The following is a 23,212-nucleotide window of genomic DNA, read 5'->3' on the forward strand; positions in this document are numbered from 1 at the left end:
CCTGGGACCTGCAGTCTGAGGCCCTTCCACTCTAGAAGCCTGCAGACCCTGCACAGGGGGTTTCCATGGCAGCGCCAACCTGCTCAACTTGGCCCCGACTCTGATGAGCCTTCTGTGTGGCAAGACTAGCCTGGGTCCAAACACCCGCCTTTAAGCGGCAGCTGCCTCAGGCTTTCCTCATGCCAACGCCTCCCACTGAGGCTTGAACACAGCCTGTGTGCCAACCCAGCTCCACACTCCAAAGCGGGGCTTTGGAAAGGGAATTCTAATCAGCACTTCGGGGCAAGGCTACAACCATAAAAAGAAAAATGGAAAACAGCATTCATTAGAACTAATGTAGTTATTGCTTGACAAGTGACAGCCGAAAAACCACGCAGCGTCCCAGAGGTGGATGGGATAGATTACTGTGACCATGGAGCAGAAATAAAACCATCATGTGTTTTTTTCTGTTTGTTTTTGACTTCTAAAATAAGAGCTCCTCTGAGACCATGTCAAGACTTTAGGTAGAGGAGCTAAAGAGCATTCCTCCCATCCTGCTACTCTGACACAAACCAGTTGTCCCCCAGAATGACCGTTCCGCTGGTCACTCCCTAGAGGCCCTCTCAAGGGAGTCAGTGTGGTTCTATTCTAAAAACATGAGGTGGGAACTGAACTATGTTAAAACAACTAAAATAAAGTGGATGTGCTGGGAGCCACTGTGTGAGCAGACACACTAGGTGGCCTGCTGGCTGTTCCCAAGGGCACTTGTTCTCACCGTGGATTTCTCTGGGACGGTGCCCGGTCCTGTACTCAGTGCTTGGGGACCAGGTAATGGCCAGGAGAGGCTCTCACCACTTTTGGTTTGGATTATCCAGTCTCAAGAAGCAAAAGCAAAAGAGGAGTCCCGAGCCAGGTCACTGCTGCTGAAAGTCTTGCTGAGAAAGGGACTCTGGACATACTTTGTCTCCAACTGACGGGCAAACGCAGGCTGTTCTGGAGCAACTGAGATAGAAATCTTTCAGCGAGGCTACTTCCAGGTCCCCCCAGGGCTGCAGCTTCTGTAGGTGCAGACCCCGGAGAAGACTGCTGTCTGGAAACAACCTCCTCAAGGGCCTTCTGTCTGCCCTTTTTGAAGATGTCCGCATTGCTTTGCTTATTCTCACATGTATGTGGAGGTGTCTGGCCTGTGACACGGGAAGTTCTTGGAGACGTGACTGCTTGGCATTCTAATCAAAGTGGAAGTGGGAGCTCAAGGAGAGCGGGCACTGATGCCACAGGAACTTCAGCTATCTGCTCTAAAATCCCTGTGGACAGATTAAGATTAGCTAGTTCCATGCATGCCACGCCAGGGGCTAACACTCAACATTCCAGAGGCGGGTTGCCTTGTTGGGGTAGTCGATGGCCAGGCTGATAGCAGCGATGTTCTGCAGAGCCTGTGGAGGGAGAGTCGTCATCATTGTCAAGAACCACATCCTTGCGCATTCATGAAGTGCCTACAGAACAAGACCCTGAGCTGAGCACTTCAGGGGGCAGGGAGGCGACAGCTCAAGCTAGGGGTGGTTTCCCTCACCTGGAGGGCCACAGTCTAGAGAGAGAGACAAAAAGCTACTGAGACCATACAAAAACTTCACACATAAGACAGAAATCATCACTGCCCCAAGACAGGGGCAGGTGCAGTGCTAAGCTCAGGCAAAGTTCCTTAGGGAAAGGGGGTAGCACAAAGGTGCAGAAGGGAAAAAATAAACAGGCAGTGCTGGGCCTAGGGTGTTGGGCTGAGGCTGGTCTTCAGAAGTGGAGGGTGCCTGGGGAGGAAGACGTGGTAGGCCGGGAGAAACTCAGAGCACTGGTCCAGCAAATGAACAGGCTCTGGGGAGGGCCAGAATGAGGGTGAGGAGACTGGACACGGGACAGGAAAGAGGGAGAAGCCACAGGAATGTGCAATATTGAACTTTTGATGTCCAAATGCTCAAATTTCACTGGAACTAGGGGTGCTGGAGTGTTGGCAGGCATCTGCTGGGAGGGGAGGGCGTTTCTGCCCTGACTACAGGTCTCAAGAGAGTTCATACAACTCTTTTGTAGTTGCTGTGGGGGTCCCAGCTTCTAAGCAGCCATTTAGATGCTCTTGCAGGGGGACCCTGTGCTCACTGAGAAAACTGGCCAGCAACAGAGCGCAGGCTCTGGCTGGGAGTCCAGTCAGATGTGCACTCAAGTGCGACGCTGGCCCCTGAGCCATGGGCTGTGAGGGTCGGGCCACATGCTCTGTGACAGTTGACTCCTGTGAGGCTAAGGTTCTCAACATGTTTTCTGGGGCCTGGGGTTCCCAAGACCCTTTCAGGGGTGCCACATGGTAAAAAACTACTTTTATGATAATTCTAAGATAGAATATTGCCTTTTCCCCTTTCATACTCTCATGAGTGGACTTTCCCAGAGGTTAGTGCACAATAATAAAATAACTGAATGCAGACGCAGATATGCAGGCCCCACTGTCTTCTTTCAGCCAGCCAGTAAAGAGCGCTATGAAAACGAACCACCCTTCACAGTAATCATTTTGCTTTGAAAAATATAGTTGCTTCTGACAAAACATGTTATTCATGTTAACATGAAATTGGTTTGTTGTTTTAAAAAATTAATTGATAAATGTTTAAAATCCTTATTTTAACTTAATTTCCAAGTTTAAAATGTAACTTAATTTCTAATGGTATGTATCGATCTCTAATCACCTATATATTACAAACATAAACAAAAGCTTTTCTGGATCCTTGGTAACTTAAAGGTAAAAGGAACCTTGGGACTGAACAGCTGTCAGATGAGTTCTTCTATCAGGGAAGCAAATCACAGCCCCAAACATCTAAAATCTAACTCTATGGAAACTTTACGGATGAGCCAAACTGTAAACTTAAGGCTTTGGTTGTTTTGTTTTAAAGACACAAATTCTTGCTAGTGTCTTCTGACCCTAGAGTTCAATATGAATGACACAGATGAATGGGGTCGCCTGCTCTCCCCGACACCAGGGACAAGTGGCTGAATTGGAACAAAGCTCATGTAAACCCTGGATGGGCTCTGCACACGTGCCATCTGTATAGAGGCTCTCTGTCCTGGCCACAGAGAGTGGGGCTGACCGCCCCGGGGAGCCAGTGCAGGCAGGGGGCATACCTGTGCTGCGCAGCGGAGAAGGTGGTCGTCAGTGGTTAAGGCCAGCAGGTAATCCTGCAGCAAGCCGAGCTCCTGTGGAGAGAGCAAGGGTGAAACTTTAAACGACCACCACCCAGGGGACACCCACCCACAGCCACAGAGATCTCAAGTAGGTAATCAGGCCTCCCTCTGCTGGGCAGCTCATGGTACCACCCCACTCAAGATGCACAGAAGGAGTACAGACAGGGAGGAGGCTGGTGCCCGGGGGACTCTGCCCTGACTTACTCACAGGGTGCCCGGGCAGAGGACCCCCTTCTCCAGGCAGTTTCCTCATGTATAAAATGAGAGCATAAGCTAAAGAACTTTGAAAGGCCTTTTCATCTCTCATATTCAATGAGTCTATTTTGCTGAAGGGAGGAAAAAAACGAATGCATCTGTTTTATTTTCCAAAACTGGGCCTCCCTGGTGGCGCCAATACTCACTGTTGTCAAAGGATGATAGTTTTCTCCCACTTTGGCTTTAGGCCTGACAAAATAAGAAATCTCGGTGCCAACTAGGGAGCTTCCTGAGGCTGGGGAGAGGTGAGGACCTTGAACTCTAGGCCAAGCTTGCCTCCCTGTGCAGATTTGCCGAGACTCAATGACACCCCAGGGCTTGGGAGGGGCAACAGAAGGAGCACTCTGTGCTCTCAAGCCCCTGGGTGAGAAGCAGGGCCCTCACCTGGGCGCGATTCTCGGTGACGAAGAAGAGCTCGGTGAGGGCACGGTGCAAGGGGAGGAGGATGCCAGGCTGAGTCACATCTTCAAATAGGCTGTACTCCATGTGGGTAAAGAGCTGCCACAGCGGCTTTAACAGCGCAAGGTCACAGAGGTCACTGTGGGAGGAAGGGTAGAGATGTCAGGTGGCTTGCGTTCCTCTTCATCTCCCACACCTAGTAAAGTAGTTACGAGAGGATCCCACTGACCCTCCCCCCAAAACAGTCAGAAATATTCATTAACAGCAAGTAAAGGAAGGGACAGAACCCAAATTTCAAAACCAGACTCCAGGAAACAAGAGATTCTGAAGCATATTCACGAAGATCACCTGCACATCCTTAACAATGGTGGCTGTAAGAACCTCCAATGACAGTGGAAAATCTCAAGATAAATCTTATGTGGGAAAGAAGCAAGATATGAAACTGCGTACACAAAATACAATTTGAAAAATGTGCATGTGCAGTATTGTGTGACCATACTAAAAGTGACAGTAAAGAAACATATCTAGGGCCTCCCCGGTGACGCAGCGGTTGAGCGCTGGGTTGCGAAGCTGCCTGCAGCCTCTGCAGCCGGTTCGATCCCCGGCTGCTCCCCGGCCACCGGAGGAGGGTCCCACATGGCGCGCAGACCTCTCCTGCCGCCCGCTGCTCCCCTCAGCAGTGTACTTCGGTCCTTCTGCCTGCTCTGCTCCCCGCTCTGGCTCTGGTGAGTTCTCTCACCCTCCCGCGCTTCTGACTGTACCCAGTGCATGTATAAACCAAACAAACAAACAAATAAATAAATAAATAAATAAGACATGCCTCTAGAAAATTAAAAATAAATAAATAAAAAAAGAAACATATCTAAAATGTTATCAATACTTATCCCTGTCAGTTTTCCAGATTGTCTACAGCACTCACTGCTTTAATAAATGGGGGAAAAAATTAAAAGACAACAACAACCATTATTAAAATTTAAGGCTTACACAACACAAGAAATAAGCTTCCGCTCAGAGCAGAAATCCTTCTAAAAAACAGAATTCTTTTCAAATAGATAGACCCCTACTGTGACTGTACTGACATCTTTTTACTTGCAGAGAGATTATACTTTAATTCCAGTTCAACATCTTTCAGAGAAGAAAAATTATGAGATATACAATATTTGGGGACTTACCACAATTTTATACATTTATAACCATCAGTTTTGCTTTTTTTTTTTTTAAGATTTGTTTATTTATTTATACAAGCACTGGGTACAGTCAGAAGCGTGGGAGGGTGAGAGAATTCACAAGAGCCAGAGCAGGGAGCAGAGCAGGCAGAGGGACCGAAGTACACTGCTGAGGGGAGCAGCAGGCGGCAGGAGAGGTCTGCACGCCATGCGGGACCCTCCTTCTATGGCTGGGGAGCAGCTGGGGATCGAACCAGCTTCGCAACCCAGCGCTCAACCGCTGCGCCACCGGGGAGGCCCAAGTTTTGCTTTTTGTCTTTAGTGCATGACTTTAAAAAATAATTCCATATATTTAAGTGCAACCTTGAAGCCCAGCACTTTCTCCCAAATAAGTCTTCATAAAAGTAAACCAATGGGAAAATTTGGTTTGAGTTAAAGAAATGGCTTTACACTGGGTTTTCAGGAAAGCACTTAGTATGAAATAAAACGCAACTCTATGGCCTGTGCCATGGCAGAATCTCCTGTGGCAGTTCTTGTGCCTGTCATTCTTTTTCTGTGGGCTCTTTCCCCTCTGCTCATCAGTCTGGACTCTGGCAAAGTCCCCCATTCTGGCACTTGTCTAGGCTAGCCAGGAAGAACGAGTGTGAAACCGTCAGTGGCAAGCCACACTCGGCGCTTCCTCCAGCCTCTGGGACCCTGGGGTGCAAGAGTGTTCCTCCTGGAAGGGAGCTGGGGATGGACAACAACTGCAGGCATGCGTTCACAATGCAGGCAGGAAGAGCCCTCAGTCTGATGATAGTAGAAATGACATGTTTCATACACACCATATAACCAGACAGTTCTCAATGGAAACTGTTTTCAAAAGAATAGAGCTAAGAGTGAGACACCATCCCAATAAACATTCTGGATACAAAAAAGAGAGAGAGAGAACTAATTTTGACCACTGTACATCATATCATGCACCAACATTCATTCCATTTGAATTGCAGATCTAAATATGAAAGGAAGTTTTTAGAAGATAACAAAGGCAATACCTTCATGACCCCAAGGTCAAGTAAGGCAAAAAATTCTTTTTTTTTTTTAAAGATTTATGTTTATTTATTTAAAGATTTTTTTTTTTTTTTATTTATACAAGCACTGGGAACAGTCAGAAGCACGGGAGGGTGAGAGAATTCACCAGAGCCAGAGCAGGGAGCAGAACAGGCAGACCGACAAAGTACACTGCTGAGGGGAGCAGCAGGCATGGCAGGAGAGGTCTGCACGCCATGTGGGACCCTTGCCGCAGCCGGGGATTGAACCGGCACTGCAGAGGCTGTGGGCAGCTTCGCAGCCCAGCGCTCAACCGCTGCGCCACCGGGGAGGCCCTCAAGGAAAAAAATTCTTAAGCAGAACACCAAAAGCACTATTAAGGAAATGACTGATGCATTGGAAGACATCAAAATGAGAAACTTTTTTCCATCAAAGACACCACTGACAGTTAAAAGGCAAGCCACAGAGTAGGAGGAGATATGCACAATAACCAGCAAAGGTTTCATAATCAGAAGCAGCTTACCTATGTGTGCAGCATCGTACAATCCTCAGAAGTAGATGGATAGCTTTTAATCTCTGATGACCAGTCTGGCGACAGGCCACACCCACAAGCCATTCCCAAATTTTGGCCAGTGGGAGGTGTGGCACAACTCTTTCTTCTAACAACATCTGCTTCAAAATCTCGAATCCTGGCCCACCCCCACAAAACACAGATCAGTTACTCCTTTTTTGTAAAATGCCCTGACAAATTCTAAGTGAACAACCACCTTTAGATCTTAACAGATCAATGAATGGCTCTTCTATCTGGCCATTTGAGTTGATAACCAGCCAACTACAGCATATTCAAGAATGACACATGTGGGGTTTGTGGCAGTCTTAGAGAAAAGCACTTGCTTTGATATTAACAAAGATCAAGTGACAGAGTGGCAACTACAGCACAGAGTGTCCCTGTCATGCAAAGGGAAAGTTCAGAGCACACACCTGTCTGGAATTGCCCCAGGTGTCCAGCTGTCACAGTGAATCTGTAGCCCCACTCAGTGTTGCTCATGTCAGAAGTGAAGCGGTAATACAGTGTGTCTCCTGGGTCATACAAGAATCAGAAACAGGTCAGGTCACTGCAGCAACAGGGAATGGCAAATGTGTTTCTGATGAGATATAGTAAACCCGTTTTTAATTCTCCACCAATTTCCCTTATCAGTACTAAGTTTAAATACTAACGTTAAGAGTTTATAACCAAGTATTTATTTAGTACCTGGAAGCTCAAAATCTTTCCATTTCTGTTGAGACCCACTGAAATTGTGTCGGTCCTGCTGGAAGTCACTACTGCTGGACATGGCTAATTCGTCACAGCCTTCCTCTGTATTGCACTGAGGATCAAATTTGATTGAGAGGTAGATTGCACCAGGAATGTGAACTTTATCCTAGGATGGGGAAACAGAGAACATATTTGTGATTACTGGCCAGTGAACAGTTAATGAGGGCTGCTTCGTGCCGAACCCTGTGATTAAAGCTGGTGATATAAGAACAACACATTTAGCCCTGCTCTCCAGCGCCTCCCGGAGCTGGGGTGCAGAGCTCACTCCTGTGCTGCAAACATGGTAGGGGACACACATGTATACTGGGGCAAAATTTACTTGCAGGAGGGTGTGAGGGCAGAAAAGGTTGTTGTGAAGAATTAAGATGAGCGGAGCCTGGAAGCGAGGGAGAACGGTACCACCAGAGGCAAGGAAACAGCAGGATGGGAGTACATGGGGGGGTGTACTCCAGGTAACGGGGGCAGCACCGCAATCTGATGTGCTCAGGGAATGGCAGGAGCTGGAGGTGTCTGGAGTAAAGGATGCACTCTGAGTGCATGTATGCTTGGCAGGTGGGGACAGGGATGACATGTGACCCTGGGGAGGAAGGCAAGGAGACAGTGAATGCCTCTGTGCTAAAATGAGGCATTTAGACTTTGGACAGCAGGGGAAGCCCAGAAAGGGTGTGAGTAGGAGAAAGCCTCACTAGGTCTGTGCTGTGCAAGGGTCACTCTGACAGCTGGTGTGGAGCAAGTGGGGAGTTGGAAGGGAGGAGCCACAGAGAAGTGGAGGAGATCTGGGATCAGAGGAGAAGATAAGGTGATCCTCTTTGGGGAAGAACTTGATAGCTGACTAGATGTGTCTAGTGGGGCCAGGGGAGCAGAGACAGAGCCCAGAAACATGAGGACAGAGGAGGCTTAGAGGGAAGAAAGGGAGGAGGTTCATACTTAAGCAAAATAAAATCTCAGCTTGGTGACAACCAAGTTCTAGACCAGTTTCTCTGTCATCCACCACTGTTGCTACTGGGTACTGTCCGCTCAGAAGCTTATGATAATCCTGCCAGCTCGAACACTTTGGAACAGGCTAAAGAAAAGCAGTGGCATTAAGTTAATGAGAATAGAGCCTCCCCAGTGGTGCAGCAGGTTGAGCGCAGCACTGTGGAGCTGTCCTCAGCCTCTGCAGCGCCGGCTTGATTCCTGGCCAGCGAGGGAGATTCCCACACAGCGTGGCAGACCTCTCCTGTCTCTCCTTCTGCTCCCCTCAGCAGTGTATTTCAGTCGTCTGCCTGTTCTGCTCCCCGCTCTGTCTCTAGTGAATCCTCTCACCCTCCTGTGCCTCTAGCCTGTACCCTAGTTCTTGTATAAAAATAAATAAATCTTTAAAAAAAATTAATGAGAATAAAGCCATTATTCTGAGGCCACCCAACTCCTGACTCATCCAAATTCCTACTTTTCTCTGTCCAGGTATAGAATTAAGGATGGAAAAGATGAGGCTTTTCCATTCTGGGAAATTAAAGGGGCTAGAGTCTCAAAAGCATGGCCAGGTTGTTAGAAGATGGATAAAGAGGGTTAAACCCAGATTCACTGCCAGAAGATACCAAGGATGTACTCCAAAGAGTGTGCTACAGATAAAGTAAAACTCTCCTTCAGGGCCCGGGGCCCATTTTTTTCTATTAAAACAAGAAAGGTTAGGAGAAGACCTGGTGGCACAAATGGCTGGCTTGGGGAGGCAGACTGCAGCTTGCTAAGGAACATTTTCTTGGTCAGCGCTGGCTGTCCAGGCGGGAAAGAGCTGCTGTAGGAGTTGATACGCTTCCCGCTACTCAGCAGCCCTTGCAGGTGCTGCCAGCGCCTCGCCTGGAGGCTGGGTGAATCTGTCTGACCCTGGATCGTACCTCAAAGTTGGTGTTGTTGTTATATGGGTGTTTTGACTCCCGTACTTGCACCTCCATTCCGGGTTCCTCCATGAACTGGCAGGCAGCCAAGGCCATGGTCCCCAGCATGTTCTCTCGGCAGCCTCGGAGCACCTTCTGCAGGATCTGGCAGACACAAGGCAGGGAAGGTCAGGGCTTGCCAGTGGCAGGTCACAGAGCTTCCCCACCAGGAAGAAGAGGTTATTTCAACCCAAGGCTCACCCAAAGGGGCTGGTATGTCCTGGATCCTGACCCCAACCCCAACCTTCCATGGAAGGCCACAGCTGTGAATCAGAATGCTGTAGTCCTTTCAGGTCAATACTATTTCAAGGGGATCTGAAGGAACCCAAAGAACCACCCCTTAATGGTCCTGGCCCCTGAACAGTTCTGAGGCTAGCAGGGACATGGACATACATATAAACAGCTGTAAAGCAATGGGATCAATTCCAAGAATGAGGAGCAGAATTGAAGGCTTCTTGGAGGGAAGAACGGAGAAAGGACATATTCAAAAGAAGAACTAGCAAGGATAAAAGTGTTCCTCTTTGCCATTCCAAATGAGAAATATGGCTACAGCAAACTTGCTAGCATCTCTCAGGTTGTGAGGCTGGGAGTGGATGTAGGAGACTTAGAAACTAGTGGTGTTCTTAAATGGAGAAATTAAGGATTAGGGGATAAAGTCACTTTTTAATGAATCCTCATGTGGATGAGGGTATCTGAGGGCAGAACGTGTGTGGAGGCGGCAAGGGGATAGGAATGAAGGAGGCAGCAAATGTGACTCAAGGTTTCTGCCCTTGGAAACTGGGAAAACGGTGACAGAACATTCTGGTTCAGCTGTACATATTGTCCATGGCTTCTGAGCTCTAGACCGGGCCATTTTCTGCTGTGAACCCTGCAGTCCTAGGCATCAAGAGTTGGAAGAGATATTCTAGCACCACGAAGGCTTGCTCACCCAGCACTACTTTAAAAAAAACAACTATCAAACTGAAACTTAAAATTAGAGAACTGGACTTAGGAAAATGGTACAAATCTAAGTCTGGCACTCAGAAGCTAGACGCTCTGGACAAGGCCCTAGGCTTGACTTCTTCAGATAAAAATCTCTCAGGTCACAGTGTAAGACAGGTAGGTGTATGTGCTGGCAGTGTCTGACTGGGGCAGGCATTCTAGAAATGACAGGCTATAAAAGAAGACACAAATCTCCTTGGAAGGCTTCCTATATTATAGAAATAGACTCTCAGCAAAGAATATGCATTGGAGCAAAGAAAGTTTGTTCAATAAATGGTGCTGGGAAAACTGGGTCACTACATGCAAAAGAATGAAGCTTGACCACTACCTCACACCATACACAAAAACCAACTCAAAATGGATTAAAGAACTAGACAGAAGACCTGAAACAATAAAATACATAGAAGGAAATATAGGTGAAACACTACATGATATGCACATCAAAGACATCTTTACAGACACATCACACAAAGCAGTGATAGTGAAGGCAAAGATAAACAGCTGGGACTACATCAAATTAAAGAGCTTCTGCACAGCAAAAGAGACAAAACAAAGAGAAACCCCACTGACTGGCAGAACATTTTTTTTTTATAATAAATTTTATTTTTATATTCCCCATATAATTGCAACCCCCTTATTTTGACCCCAATCCCTCCCCTCCCGCCCCCACACCCCAAAAAGTGTCTCTGGTTCATAGTTTTTTGTTGATTTTGATTTTCACTTTCTTATAGTTATTCATTGTCCTGGTCCCTTATTTAAGTTTTCTAGATTCCTGCTATGAGTGAGACCATCCGGTATTTTTCTTTTTCTTTCTGGCTTATTTCGCTGAGCATGATCCCTTCCAGAGCCATCCATGTTGCTGCAAATTGCATGTGTTTATCTTTTTTGAATGCCGAGTAATATTCCATGGTGTATATGTACCACATCTTTTTTTTTTTTAAAGATTTTTTTTAATAGAGGCATGTTTTATTTATTTATTTATTTGTTTGTTTGTTTGTTTTGTTTATACATGCACTGGGTACAGTCAGAAGCGCGGGGGGGTGAGAGAATTCACCAGAGCCAGAGCGGGGAGCAGAGCAAGCAGAAGGACCGAAATACACTGCTGAGGGGAGTAGTGGGCGGCAGGAGAGGTCTGCGCGCCATGTGGGACCCTCCTCTGGTGGCCGGGGAGCAGCCGGGGATTGAACCAGCGCCGCAGAGGCCGCGGGCAGCTTCGCAACCCAGCGCTCTACCGCTGCGCCACCGGGGAGGCCTGTACCACATCTTCTTGATCCAGTCATCTATTTTTGGGCATTTGGGTTGTTTCCAAAGCTTAGCTATTGTAAATAGTGCTGCTATAAACATAGGGGTGCAGGTGCTCTTTGGATTTGATGTTTCTGTGTCCTTTGGGTAAATACCGAGGAGTGGCATTGCTGGCTCATATGGAAGCTCTATGTTTAGTAGGTCAAGAAATCTCCACACAGCTCTCCATAGCGGTTGGACCAGTTTGCACTCCCACCAACAGTGCAGAAGAGTTCCTTTTTCTCCACAACCTCGCCAACATTTGTTGTTGCTAGTTTTTTTAATATGTGCCATTCTCACTGGTGTAAGATGGTATCTCATGGTAGTTTTGATTTGCATTTCCCTGATTACAAGTGATGTTGAACATTTTTTCATATGCCTGTTGGCCATTTGCATTTCCTCCTCAGAGAAGTCTCTTTTTAGCTCTTCTGCCCATTTTTTGACTGGATTATTTTCTTTGTTTTTGTTGAGTTTCATCAGCTCTTTGTAGATTTTTGTCATCAGTCCTTTATCATTAGTGTTGTGTGCAAAAATACACTAATGATAAAGGACTGATGACAAAAATCTACAAAGAGCTGATGAAACTCAACAAAAACAAAGAAAATAATCCAGTCAAAAAATGGGCAGAAGAGCTAAAAAGAGACTTCTCTGAGGAGGAAATGCAAATGGCCAACAGGCATATGAAAAAATGTTCAACACCACTTGTAATCAGGGAAATGCAAATCAAAACTACCATGAGATACCATCTTACACCAGTGAGAATGGCACATATTAAAAAAACTAGCAACAACAAATGTTGGCGAGGTTGTGGAGAAAAAGGAACTCTCCTGCAAACTGGTCCAACCACTATGGAGAGCTGTGTGGAGATTTCTTGACCTACTAAACATAGAGCTTCCATATGAGCCAGCAATTCCACTCCTAGGTATTTACCCAAAGGACACAGAAACATCAATTCCAAAGAGCACCTGCACCCCTATGTTTATAGCAGCACTGTTTACAATAGCTAAGCTTTGGAAACAGCCCAAATGCCCAAAAATAGATGACTGGATCAAGAAGATGTGGTACATATACACCATGGAATAATACTCAGCACTCAAAAAAGATAAACACATGCAATTTGCAGCAACATGGATGGCGCTGGAAGGGATCATGCTCAGCGAAATAAGCCAGAAAGAAAAAGAAAAATACCGGATGGTCTCACTCATAGCAGGAATCTAGAAAACTTAAATAAGGGACCAGGAAAAAGAATAACTATAAGAAAGTAAAAATCAAAATCAACAAACAACTATGAACCAGAGACACTCTATGGGGGGTGGGGGTCGGGGAAAAGAGGAATTGGGGTCAAAATAAGGGGGTTGCAATTGTATGGGGAATATAAAAATAAAATTTATATTTAAAAAAAAAAAGAAATAGGGGCCTCCCCGGTGGCGCAGTGGTTGAGCACTGGGTTGCGAAGCTGCCCGCAGCCTCTGCGGCGCCGGTTCGATCCCTGGCTTCTCCTCGGCCACCGGAGGAGGGTCCCACATGGCGCGCAGACCTCTCCTGCCACCCGCTGCTCCCCTCAGCAGTGTACTTCGGTCCTTCTGCCTGCTCTGCTCCCCGCTCTGGCTCTGGTGAATTCTCTCACCCTCCCGCGCTTCTGACTGTACCCAGTGCATGTATAAACAAAACAAACAAACAAACCAGCAAACAAATAAATAAAGCATGCCTCTATTTAAAAAAAAAAAAAAGAAAGAAATAGACTCTCAGTCATAATTAACCAGGTCCCCTGGACTTTTGCATTTTGTGAGACCCCGAGAATAGATAGGTTAGCAAGGAAAGTGTGTTGGGGCGGAGGGCAACAGGGGAGGGGTGGGTAAAAGAAAAAAATCGGATGGTTTCACTTACAGGAGGAATATAGGGGAACCAAATAAGGGATCAGGAAAAAACATAACAACAACAACAACAATCGTAATAATAATAAACAAAATTAGCGGGCAACCATAAATCAGAGACAATCTGCGAGGGAGAGGAAGGAAAAGGGATCCAAACGGGAGAGAAGAGCACAAGGAACTATGGTGGTGGCTCTCACGCAAACTGGTGATGGGAATTTTATGGGGAATACATAATGATGTAAAAGATATAAATTAAAAAAATAAATATTAAAAATTTAAAAACTTGAAAGAAAGATTGTGGGGAGGGGAGGAAACTGCAAAGGCGGGCTTCAGGTGATCATTATTTCCAACACTCTCTGAACAAACAAGTGTGTACCCGGCCCAGCTCTAGACCAACAGTGACCCTGTCCTGCTTTTGTTTCATTCACACCTATCTGGGAATGTAATCACACAGGTAACCTCCCTCTAGGAGGTACTCACTGGAGAAAGGCCCCTCAATTACCTGGGAGGAAGCTGAGAGAGAGAGGAGCAAGAAGATGAGTGCTCGGCTTGGCCTGATAATTACCTTTTCCCATTGGTGCTTTTCCTCCAGCTGCATGAACATATCCAAAATGTAGGTCATGTGGGCAGGGCCACTCAGCTCCAGGATGTCCTCACTCATCGGCACATGCGCAGGCCATTCTGAGAGCAAGGATGCAAGCACATGGCGGGCATATAGGACAGCTGTGGCCTCATTCACACGAAAAAGGTAGTCCCGGACAGCCTTCTTGATCTTGCAGTTCAGCTCCTTGTGCAGGAGGGCAGCGCTCTTGCTCCGCCGCTGCTTGGCATAGCTCTGCTGCAGTTCACTCTCTGTGCTGGAGATCAGCTTCTGGGTCACAGGGTTTGATTCAGCAGTGGCCTGCTCGCAGTGTGTGGGCCGGGACTGCAAACCCAAAGACCACCGTTACAGAAGTCTGGCCTTCTTGCCATGGGGGAAAGAGGGGTCTGGGGCAGATGTTTCTTTCCCAAGGTGGAGGAGACATACCAGGCATGGTAAGATAATCATGTCTGTGTCCACAGCTTTGGCACTCTGCTCATCCAGTCTCAGGCTCCGACTGGGCTGCCACCTCTGAGCCAGGGTTCGTATCTTTTCATCTGTGGTGAGTTCGTCTCCATCAAACCTGAAAGAAGAAGCATAAAGTTGGGTGCATAAGTTATAGAAGGGCAAAAGCATAACCTGCAATGAAACTTGTCAGAAGTACAGATCAGAGTTATTTTCCTGCTATTTTGCATTATATTATGACCTTCCACTTTTTGCAAACTAGATTCACAGTGTGCATTTACTCATGTACACAGATCGGCACATATGCCCTTCTGGTAGAGAATGCAAACTGTCCTTAGGACCTTGTGCGCCTTTACATCTTTTTTTTTTTAGTGAAAGATTTATTTATTTATGTATACAAGAACTGGGGTATAGGCCAGAGGTGTGGGGGTGAGAGGATTCACCAGAGACAGAGTGGGGAGCAGAACGGGCAGATTGACTGAAATACACTGCTGAGGGGAGCAGCAGGCGAGTCAGGAGAGGTCTGCTGCGCCATGTGGGTAGCTCCCTGGCCAAGGATCAAACTCATGCTCCAGTGGCTGCAGATAGCTTCATAGGTTGCATATTAACCACTTGCGGCATTAGGGAGGCCCCACCTTTTTATCTTTCGGAAACAAAGATCTCTGAAATTTTAGCAAGGGACACAGTTCCTAGCTCCCACTAGAGTTAGATGTATCAATGCAACTAGGTGCTTGCCAACCCTCCAGCAACTGAATTAAGGGTGCACTTTCTCTCTGTCTTCCTTTCCTCTGGGCTGGAACACAGAGGAGGAGTTAGTGAACCAGTTCTGACTACACAGATGAGAACAATGTGTATACTTTGGGGAGACTGGGAAGGTGGTCACGTTATGCCCACTTATCCTGGATACCACCTACCTCTAGACTGTTTCATAAGGGAAAAACAAATCTTCCGTGACTTGTGATATATGTGAGTTTTTCAGTTATAGTATCTTAAGACTGTCTTAACTGATGCAACTCTGCTTAATTTCACAAAAGGCTTGAGGCAATATGTAAGAAATATATATGGGAAAAAAGAAATATGAAATCAAAAGAATAAATGAAAAATTCAATTGGAATTTGATATAAATTAGAACTGGGAATCAAAATGATGATATGGGGGATGGAAAAGAGATTAGACTGAAGACAGGTGAAATTCTATACACACCTAAAAATTGGCCCTAAGAACTAGTTCCAAACTTCCTGACCAAGAGGAAGGGAATATTTGTTGTTGTTTTTTTTTTTTTTTGGGAAATATGTTTTACAGTTATCTTTTTTTAATTTATATATATTTTATATCATTGTTCATTTTTAAACAATGTTTGCTTTTTTCTCCCCTCCCCAGGTGTAGTCCCCATAGAATTTCCTTCACCAATGCACCCGTGCACCATCACCGCAGTCCCCTGTGTCCTCCCTCCCGCTCTCCCCAATCTCTCTCCCTCTTCCTCCCCTCCAGGATGTCTCTGGTTTATAATTGTCTGCTTATTTTTTGTTTTGTTTTGTTGTGTTTCGTATTGTTATTATTTTTTCCCCCTGCTGTCTTATTTGGTTTCCCCACTTATATTCTTCCTATAAGTGAAACCATCCGATATTCTTCTTTTTTAGGAAGGGAACATTATTAATTTTATAATAATTCTTGAGGGAAAAAAATGAAAATAATGTACCATAGTGAAAAAAAACAAAAACAGAAACAAAATAGCACTTCTGACCCGAAGCATGCTCTGTGCTGTTTGAGCACTAGGATGACATAAACAAAAACTTGGTGTCTGTCTCAATTTCTGCATCCAATAGTGAGTTTACTCTCAGATGCAGATTGCAAATAAAGTTTTCCCGAAAGGAACATACAACACAACTGAAAGGGACCCATGCAGTGTAGCACCGTCAGCTTTCATATCCTTTATGAAGAACTGAAAACCAGTCCTGTGTTTTCTTCTAGGCCATCCAGATCCCATCGACAGAAGATAAATGTCATCCTCCCCAACTTACTCTCTCACCACACTGCAGCAGTACCTAAGCAACCCTTACCTCTTCTGAACCTCCAAGAAGAAAGAATCAGTTCTTTTCATCTGCAGTTCATATATGGCCCGGAGAATGTGCAAGGGGGCATTGAGGGCATCATGGGCCATCTGTAGGCCATGGAAGGAAGCAGAAAAAGAGACAGTTTAAAGTCTTTTAGCACATTGATAATCTAAGCTCAAAGGTGATAAAATACCATAAAATTAATACCATTAATACCATTATATGCTCTAAAACCCACCTCATAAAATCTGCATTATTATACATTCAAAGAAAAATATAAATCATAGTAACACTAAAAGAAATATTATGCCAACAAAACACAATGCTAACAGTCAGCAATTACCACCACCACTGTATTCACTATAGCCTCTCTACTGTGGGTGTCTTGCACTCAAGTTTGACAACTAGCACATAATCTAAGTATTACACTTCTGCATTTTAAAAACAGTTCTTACTCTTCTGATATCCATTCATATTGTCTGCTCTCTCTTCATATAGCTAGACCCTTTAAAATCTAAGCCCTCTTCCTTTTTCACATTATTCAAAGGAGAGTATATTACCCAGAGAAAGTAAGAGAGTTCACCTAAGAAACTATGGGGACTACCATTTGGGGTTTTATGAATGGGTCTGGAAATTACATGTCCAATTGACATGTATATTTGAATGTATTTTATGGGAGAAAGGAAATAAAGCTTTTGGGTCCATGGCCTCAGTACATTTAAAAAAAAAAATACTATCCATTCTTTTGGATCGATTCTGCACAACAGAGAGGGAATCTTCAAGAAATAAATTCTCAGGATATCAGATTGAAGCATTTTCATGTGGAGCTTGAAACACAGTCCAAGTCTAAGAGAAAGCATTCCTGACAGTGCTTTTCCAAATCTAAGCCATAACCCAAGAACATACCAAGAAACAGATTCTGGTGGGCTCATCCAGACTTTCGAGAGGGTCTAGCTTTTTCTGTTCCAGTTCACTGGGACTGTTGACTGACCGTTCCACCTCCTCCTCTGGATCCCCTCGCTCATCTAGCTCCAGGTCTCTGTGCTCAGCCAAAGTGTTAACACCCTTTTTTGAGGAGTACAGCATAATGGACAAAATCTGCACAGGAACAAAGGCAGGGTAGGAATGTCAGCATTTGGTGGATGAGAATTTCCTAAGACAAGAGATCAAATGCTCTACAGGTTATCCTTAAACACTTTAGCATATTTTCCTTAAACATAACCAGTCCTCTTATGGAGACTAAGAGGTGTTTCCTAATTCAAGCCTCTGTGGCTGAGAATGGCTGGCTTACTACCTCCCATACAGCAGGGCCTTTCCAGGACCTGAAGTTAGCACTTGGCACTCCACAGGGAACCACAGTACTTCACTAAGAGAAATCTAAGGCCTGGGGGAATAGTAATAAAATAAAAATTGACTAAAATCTTACCTAAAATAAATATAAATGAAGATAAATTTAGAATGTGATTTTAGCTCAGAGGAACTTTAAAGGGAAATATTTCAAAGGCATGCTTTATTACCACGATATAATATCCAACTATGTGTTTCCATAAAATACTTCTCTTTCAATGTCTCTAAACAAACATCAAATTCTCTTTTCTTGGGTGGAAAAGGGGCAAGTATCCACAATCCCTATTTCCAACAGGGAAAGCAGATATAAGGCAGTCTGAACAAGTGCACAGAGGGCACAGGGCAGAGCCAGCAGCAATGAACTGCTGCTGCCACTTGCAGGCAGTAAATCTGCACCAGGCTAGGCCTCCCTGGTGGCTCAAGGGGTTAAGCACAGCACTGTGAAGCTATCCACAGCATGAGTTCAATCCCCAGCCAGCCAGGGAGCTACCCACATGGTGCAGCAGACCTCTCCTGTCTCATCTTCTGCTCCCCTCAGCAGTGTATTTCAGTAGATCTGCCTGTTCTGCTCCCCATTCTGTCTCTGGTGAATCCTCTCACCCCCCGCACCTCGGGCCTATACCCTAGTTCTTGTCTGCATAAATAAATAAATCTTAAAAAAAAAATCTGCACCAGGCAGCAGCAGTGGGAGCCACCCACATTCCTTACCTCCAGGTCCCGGAGTAGCCACGTTTTGCTGAAGCCAGTCCCTTTGCTGCACTTTTTCACTAGCAGCTTTAGCAAATCAGTCTGAAGGAAGGTAGCATGGGTCTCTTCAAAACCATGAGCCTGCCAAATGAAAAAGAATGATTTGCAACAGCCTCAGATTGAACAGGAAAGAGTTATTCAGGGAGAAGCGGGCTTCTTCAGAGCTCATCCTCAACTGGCAGCCCACACTCAATCCCACAGTCTGCAGGAAGAATGAAACTTTAACCTCAGCCATAATTTAAGTCTGTTCAGTCCTCCTCTAATTCATTCACTCAACCAATATTTCTAAAGCCTCGTGCATCTATCTACTAAGCATTATGTTAAAAATCGGGATTTTATGTCCCTCCTCTTGCTCACTACCTCCCAGAAGTTTCCCAATGTTCCTCAAACAAAAATCAAGGTCTCTAAGCATGGCTGATGAAGTCTTCCAGGCTCCCTGTCTGCTACCCTAGTCTCATCTCTCACTGGAAGTACTAACCTGAAGCCCTAGTACTTCCTGAAACCCTAGTGGAAGGTGTATTCCACTCCCTAAACAACAGTTCCTGGCCCGGAGTCTACACTTCTCTCTGCATGGAATGTTCTGCCCAATTTACTGAAGGCTAATTCCTTATCTACCACCTCAAATTTTCATATCTACCACCTCTGAAAGGCTTTTTCAGAATCATGGTGGTCTTCCTTGAAGGCTCTCTGTTGTCTCAATTGCAATTTTTTTCTCTTGCAATTTAGACGCCAGTTCTGGAAGTGCAGGACCTCTTTCTAGTTCAACACCAGATACTCAGTTCCATCTGATATTTGATGCTTAACATGTATTTACTGAATATAGGATTCAAAGACTGAAGTGGTCTCTGCTCACAGAAACTTTTTCTCTTGTTTATTTTAACACAAATGACTAAATTAATAGTAGACTGTAATAAATGCTATGAAACCAATCAAGAGCAGATATTTAGCCTCAATTTTGAAACTACAGACTTTCCTGGTTGGACCAGAGCTGAAATGCCATCTAGTCCAGTCTCCCTGGGTACTTGAGACCCTCCAGGACCTCCATGCCAGTGCCAACAAAGTCAAGGTACTTAAAAACTTTTCCAGTGAAATCCTTCTTTTGTGACTAGTTCATTGAGAAGATCATCCTAAAAGAGATCCCTTCCTCCCCATCAATGCATCACTTATGTTCCCCATAAGCCGAGTCTTCTCATTTCCATGCCAATTATTTGTCCAGTTCTTTAACTTGTCTGCTTCCTCCCACCTTAATTGCTCAAAGATCCCATAGAAGGTAAGCCCCCCTGATTCTCTCCTTCATCATGTCCTAGCTGAACCAGAAGAGCCATGGTTCAGAGAGAGGTGAGAAACTTTTCAGTCCATTTTCCTTCTCATCTTTCAAGGTTATATGCCCATCAGAGGCAATAGAACCCGGCTCCATCAAACAGTACTGAAAAAATACAGAGAACCAACGATTGGGAAAATTCTGTTTGTTTCTTCTTTAAAGCTATCCTTGCGCAAGGTGCCAAGCATTTCTAAATATAATCAAAATTCTATGGTTAGCCATCAACATCAGATCGCATTTCCTCCTAATTCCTTGCAGATGTTAAATCACAGCCAATTTCATTAACAAATAGAAGAAGCTCACCATCACCTTTAGTGTCTTATATAATCCTTTGAGAGCCAGGGATAGGACCCAAGTTGCTTCCACTGCTTCAGGACAATGGCTGTCCATGTTGGTTTGTAGAAGGTGACTGGCAATAAAGGCAAAGTGCTGGGAATACTGGCTTAGTTGGGCCTGAGAGTCACTATATTCCTGTCCTCCTTTCTGGATCAGCTGGTAGTCCTTCACTGATGGGTGATGTCAGACAAGAGAAAGTCACAGAAAGTCTAGTTAATGGCTTCCAGCAGTTAAGTTTCTTTCCCAGTAATATGTCTTATTGAAGCAAGAACTTTAGGCCTCAAAATATATATCTCTCTGGCTTCAATCTTAGTCATTAGATATAAGGCCAACTTGCAAGTAAGCCCAATACTGATACTGGGCCATATATTCACCAAGCAACTGAGAGAGGCAATTCACTTCCATACTACTGTACAGGAGCAGGCTGTCACCAAAGGTATTAAAGGAAGTTCTTAAATACAGAACTCATGAGAGATTTCCACTTCAAAAATAGAATGAGTTAGAGAGACTGGATTTTCTTGCCTACCATAAACAGCCAGAACACTGAGAAGAAAAATCTCATGAAACAATGATTTACATCATTGGGCAATAGGTAGTGCAAGACTATGATCCCTAAGAGAAGGGGTACTAACTGGGTGAGCCCTCCCAATCGCCCTAGCTACTTGGAGGCAATTTCCAGCCACAGAGTAGGGAGCAGAAACCCAAGCATTATCCAGCAGTCTCCATGGGTTGAGGAGACAGAGATGAGGGAAGTCAAGGTAGCAAGAATTAATGGGGCAGAATATCACAGAAGGAGGATACCTAGAAAGAGAGAGGGGTACAGGAGCCCTTTTTACCTAGACAAAAACCATGAATCAAAGATCCACAGAGCTCAGTAAAGGCCCACACAGAAGAAACATAAAAAAAATCATGGCAAGGAAATCATAATCAAACTGCTAAAAACGGATAAGAGAAAAATCTTATCAGCAGCTTAAAAAAAAAAAAAGACATAGTATGAAGAGTAATGAAGAATAACAGCATACTTCATGGCAAAAATTATGCATGCCAGAAGAGAATGGATCAATATCTTTAAAGTATTCAAAGAAAAAACTTTCATTTTTAATCCTAATAAAATTAGCTCTCAAAGAGGAAGTCAAAATAAACACTTATTTCATTTGGCAAAACCAACCACAACAGAGCTTGTGCAGCAGACCTGCACTACAAAAAATGTTATGGGAAGTTTTTCAGGCCAAGGAAAAATGATACCAGATGGAAATCTTCAAAGAAATGAAGAGCATCAGAGATGTTTAATTTGTGGCCAAATAAAAAAGATACTGTTTCATCATTTTAAAATTTACTTTAAAATATCTGACTTTTCAAAGTAAAAATAAATATTATAAGGCTTAAATCATGTAGAAGATATGTGAAAATAACAGCAAAATGGATAGCAAAATGGTATGTTATTATTATTTGAAGGTAGTTCAAAGTAAAAGGTATATATTCAAATACTATAGGAACCACTGAAAAATTATTTGAAGGTTACCCTAGAATAACCACTAAAAATATATAGAGAGATACAGTTTAAAAGTCAATAGTGGAGATAAAATGGAACCACTTTAAAAGAGATATCATCCAAAAGAAGAAAAGGGCAAAAGGGAAGAAAAAACAGACAAAACAAATGAAAAACAAGAAGACAGATTTAAACTCAATCATCTTAATAACTGCACTAAATGTAAATGGTATAAACATCTCAATTAAAAGGCAAGAATTGTCAGATCAAATTAAAAATTATGACTAAATTACATGCTATCAACAAGAAATGTACTTTAAGTGAGAAGACACAGGCAAATTAAAATAAAAAGATAGAAAAAGATATACCATACAAATGTTAGTAATTAAAAAAACTACTAGAGGCAACATAAATATCAAAGATTTCAGAACATGGAATTATCGGGGATAAAAAGGGATATTTCATAATGAAATGAAAAACAGACAAACACATTTAGAGTTGGAGACATCAACATTTCTCTCAGTAATTATTAGAACAAGTACACAGAAAATCAGCACAAGCAGGACAGAAGATATAAACAACATTATCAACTGACTTGACCTAAGTGACATCTATGCAACACGCCACCAAGCAACTTAGTAAATGCACATTGTTTTAGAATGTGTCATGGAATCTTCATGAAAACAGACCAAATCTTGGGCCATTAAACAAGGTGTGATAATTTTAATAGGGTGAAAAACACTCCAAGTATGCTCTCTGACCATCAGGAAATTAAACTTGAAGTCAATAACAGAAAGACATCTGGGATATCCCTCAAATATTTGGAAATTAAACAACAAACTTATAAATAATTCACAAAATTAAAAAAATTGTTAAGATGTCATTTCTCTCCAAACGGATCTAAGATTCAATGCAGTGCTACTCAAAAAAGCCCAGAAGATTCTTTAAGAGAAACTGACAAGCTGATTCTAAAGTTTATACAGAAAAGCAAAGGAATTAGAATAGCCAAAACAATTTTGAAAAAGAATAATAAAGTCAGAGAACAGTTTAAAATGAATGAATAACAGCACACTGTTATTCAGTATCATTTCAAGGCAGTATAAATCTACTATAGTCAAGACTGTGTGATGATTGAGTAAGAATAGATACATAGATTAAAGGGACAGAATAGAATCAATATATAGGCACATACATATACGGGTCAATTAATTTTTAACAAATGTGCCAAGATAATTCAAAGAGAAAGAATTGTCTGTTCACCAAATAGTCCAGAAATAACTAGATATTGGTATGCCTACTCCCCCAGATGAACCCTGACCTTTACCTCACACCATAGGCAAAAATAGCATAGTGCAAGTGCTAAAACTGAATGAGAAAGCAGACTGCTTCAGGAGCCAAACTGGGCACCTAATGTTTACATACTCCAGATTGTTTGGGATTTGACAAATTAAATCCAAAGGGGATTTAC

The 23,212-nt window shown here is 43.9% G+C and overlaps 1 protein-coding gene across 2 annotated transcripts in view; it reads right to left on the reverse strand.

Moving 5' to 3' along the window:
• Nucleotides 1–1,331: 1,331 nt before the first annotated feature.
• The window catches only part of ZZEF1 (zinc finger ZZ-type and EF-hand domain containing 1), a gene marked incomplete at both ends in the record, with an annotated part of 109,391 nt that continues 87,510 nt past the window's right edge, over nucleotides 1,332–23,212 (reverse strand). Inside the window, 13 exons of one of the 2 annotated variants that reach the window (XM_084236826.1) lie at nucleotides 1,332–1,412; nucleotides 3,133–3,204; nucleotides 3,832–3,985; nucleotides 6,565–6,730; nucleotides 7,023–7,121; nucleotides 7,294–7,462; nucleotides 9,231–9,374; nucleotides 13,971–14,330; nucleotides 14,433–14,568; nucleotides 16,511–16,611; nucleotides 17,411–17,602; nucleotides 18,560–18,679; nucleotides 20,229–20,425. In XM_084236826.1, the coding sequence (XP_084092952.1) occupies nucleotides 1,332–1,412; nucleotides 3,133–3,204; nucleotides 3,832–3,985; nucleotides 6,565–6,730; nucleotides 7,023–7,121; nucleotides 7,294–7,462; nucleotides 9,231–9,374; nucleotides 13,971–14,330; nucleotides 14,433–14,568; nucleotides 16,511–16,611; nucleotides 17,411–17,602; nucleotides 18,560–18,679; nucleotides 20,229–20,425 (1,991 nt within the window). The remainder of the gene's footprint in view (nucleotides 1,413–3,132; nucleotides 3,205–3,831; nucleotides 3,986–6,564; nucleotides 6,731–7,022; nucleotides 7,122–7,293; nucleotides 7,463–9,230; nucleotides 9,375–13,970; nucleotides 14,331–14,432; nucleotides 14,569–16,510; nucleotides 16,612–17,410; nucleotides 17,603–18,559; nucleotides 18,680–20,228; nucleotides 20,426–23,212) is intronic. The other variant, XM_084236827.1, reaches the window with a different exon arrangement.

The sequence above is a fragment of the Talpa europaea genome (assembly GCF_964194135.1).
Source record: "Talpa europaea genome assembly, chromosome: 7".
Lineage (NCBI taxonomy): Eukaryota > Metazoa > Chordata > Mammalia > Eulipotyphla > Talpidae > Talpa > Talpa europaea.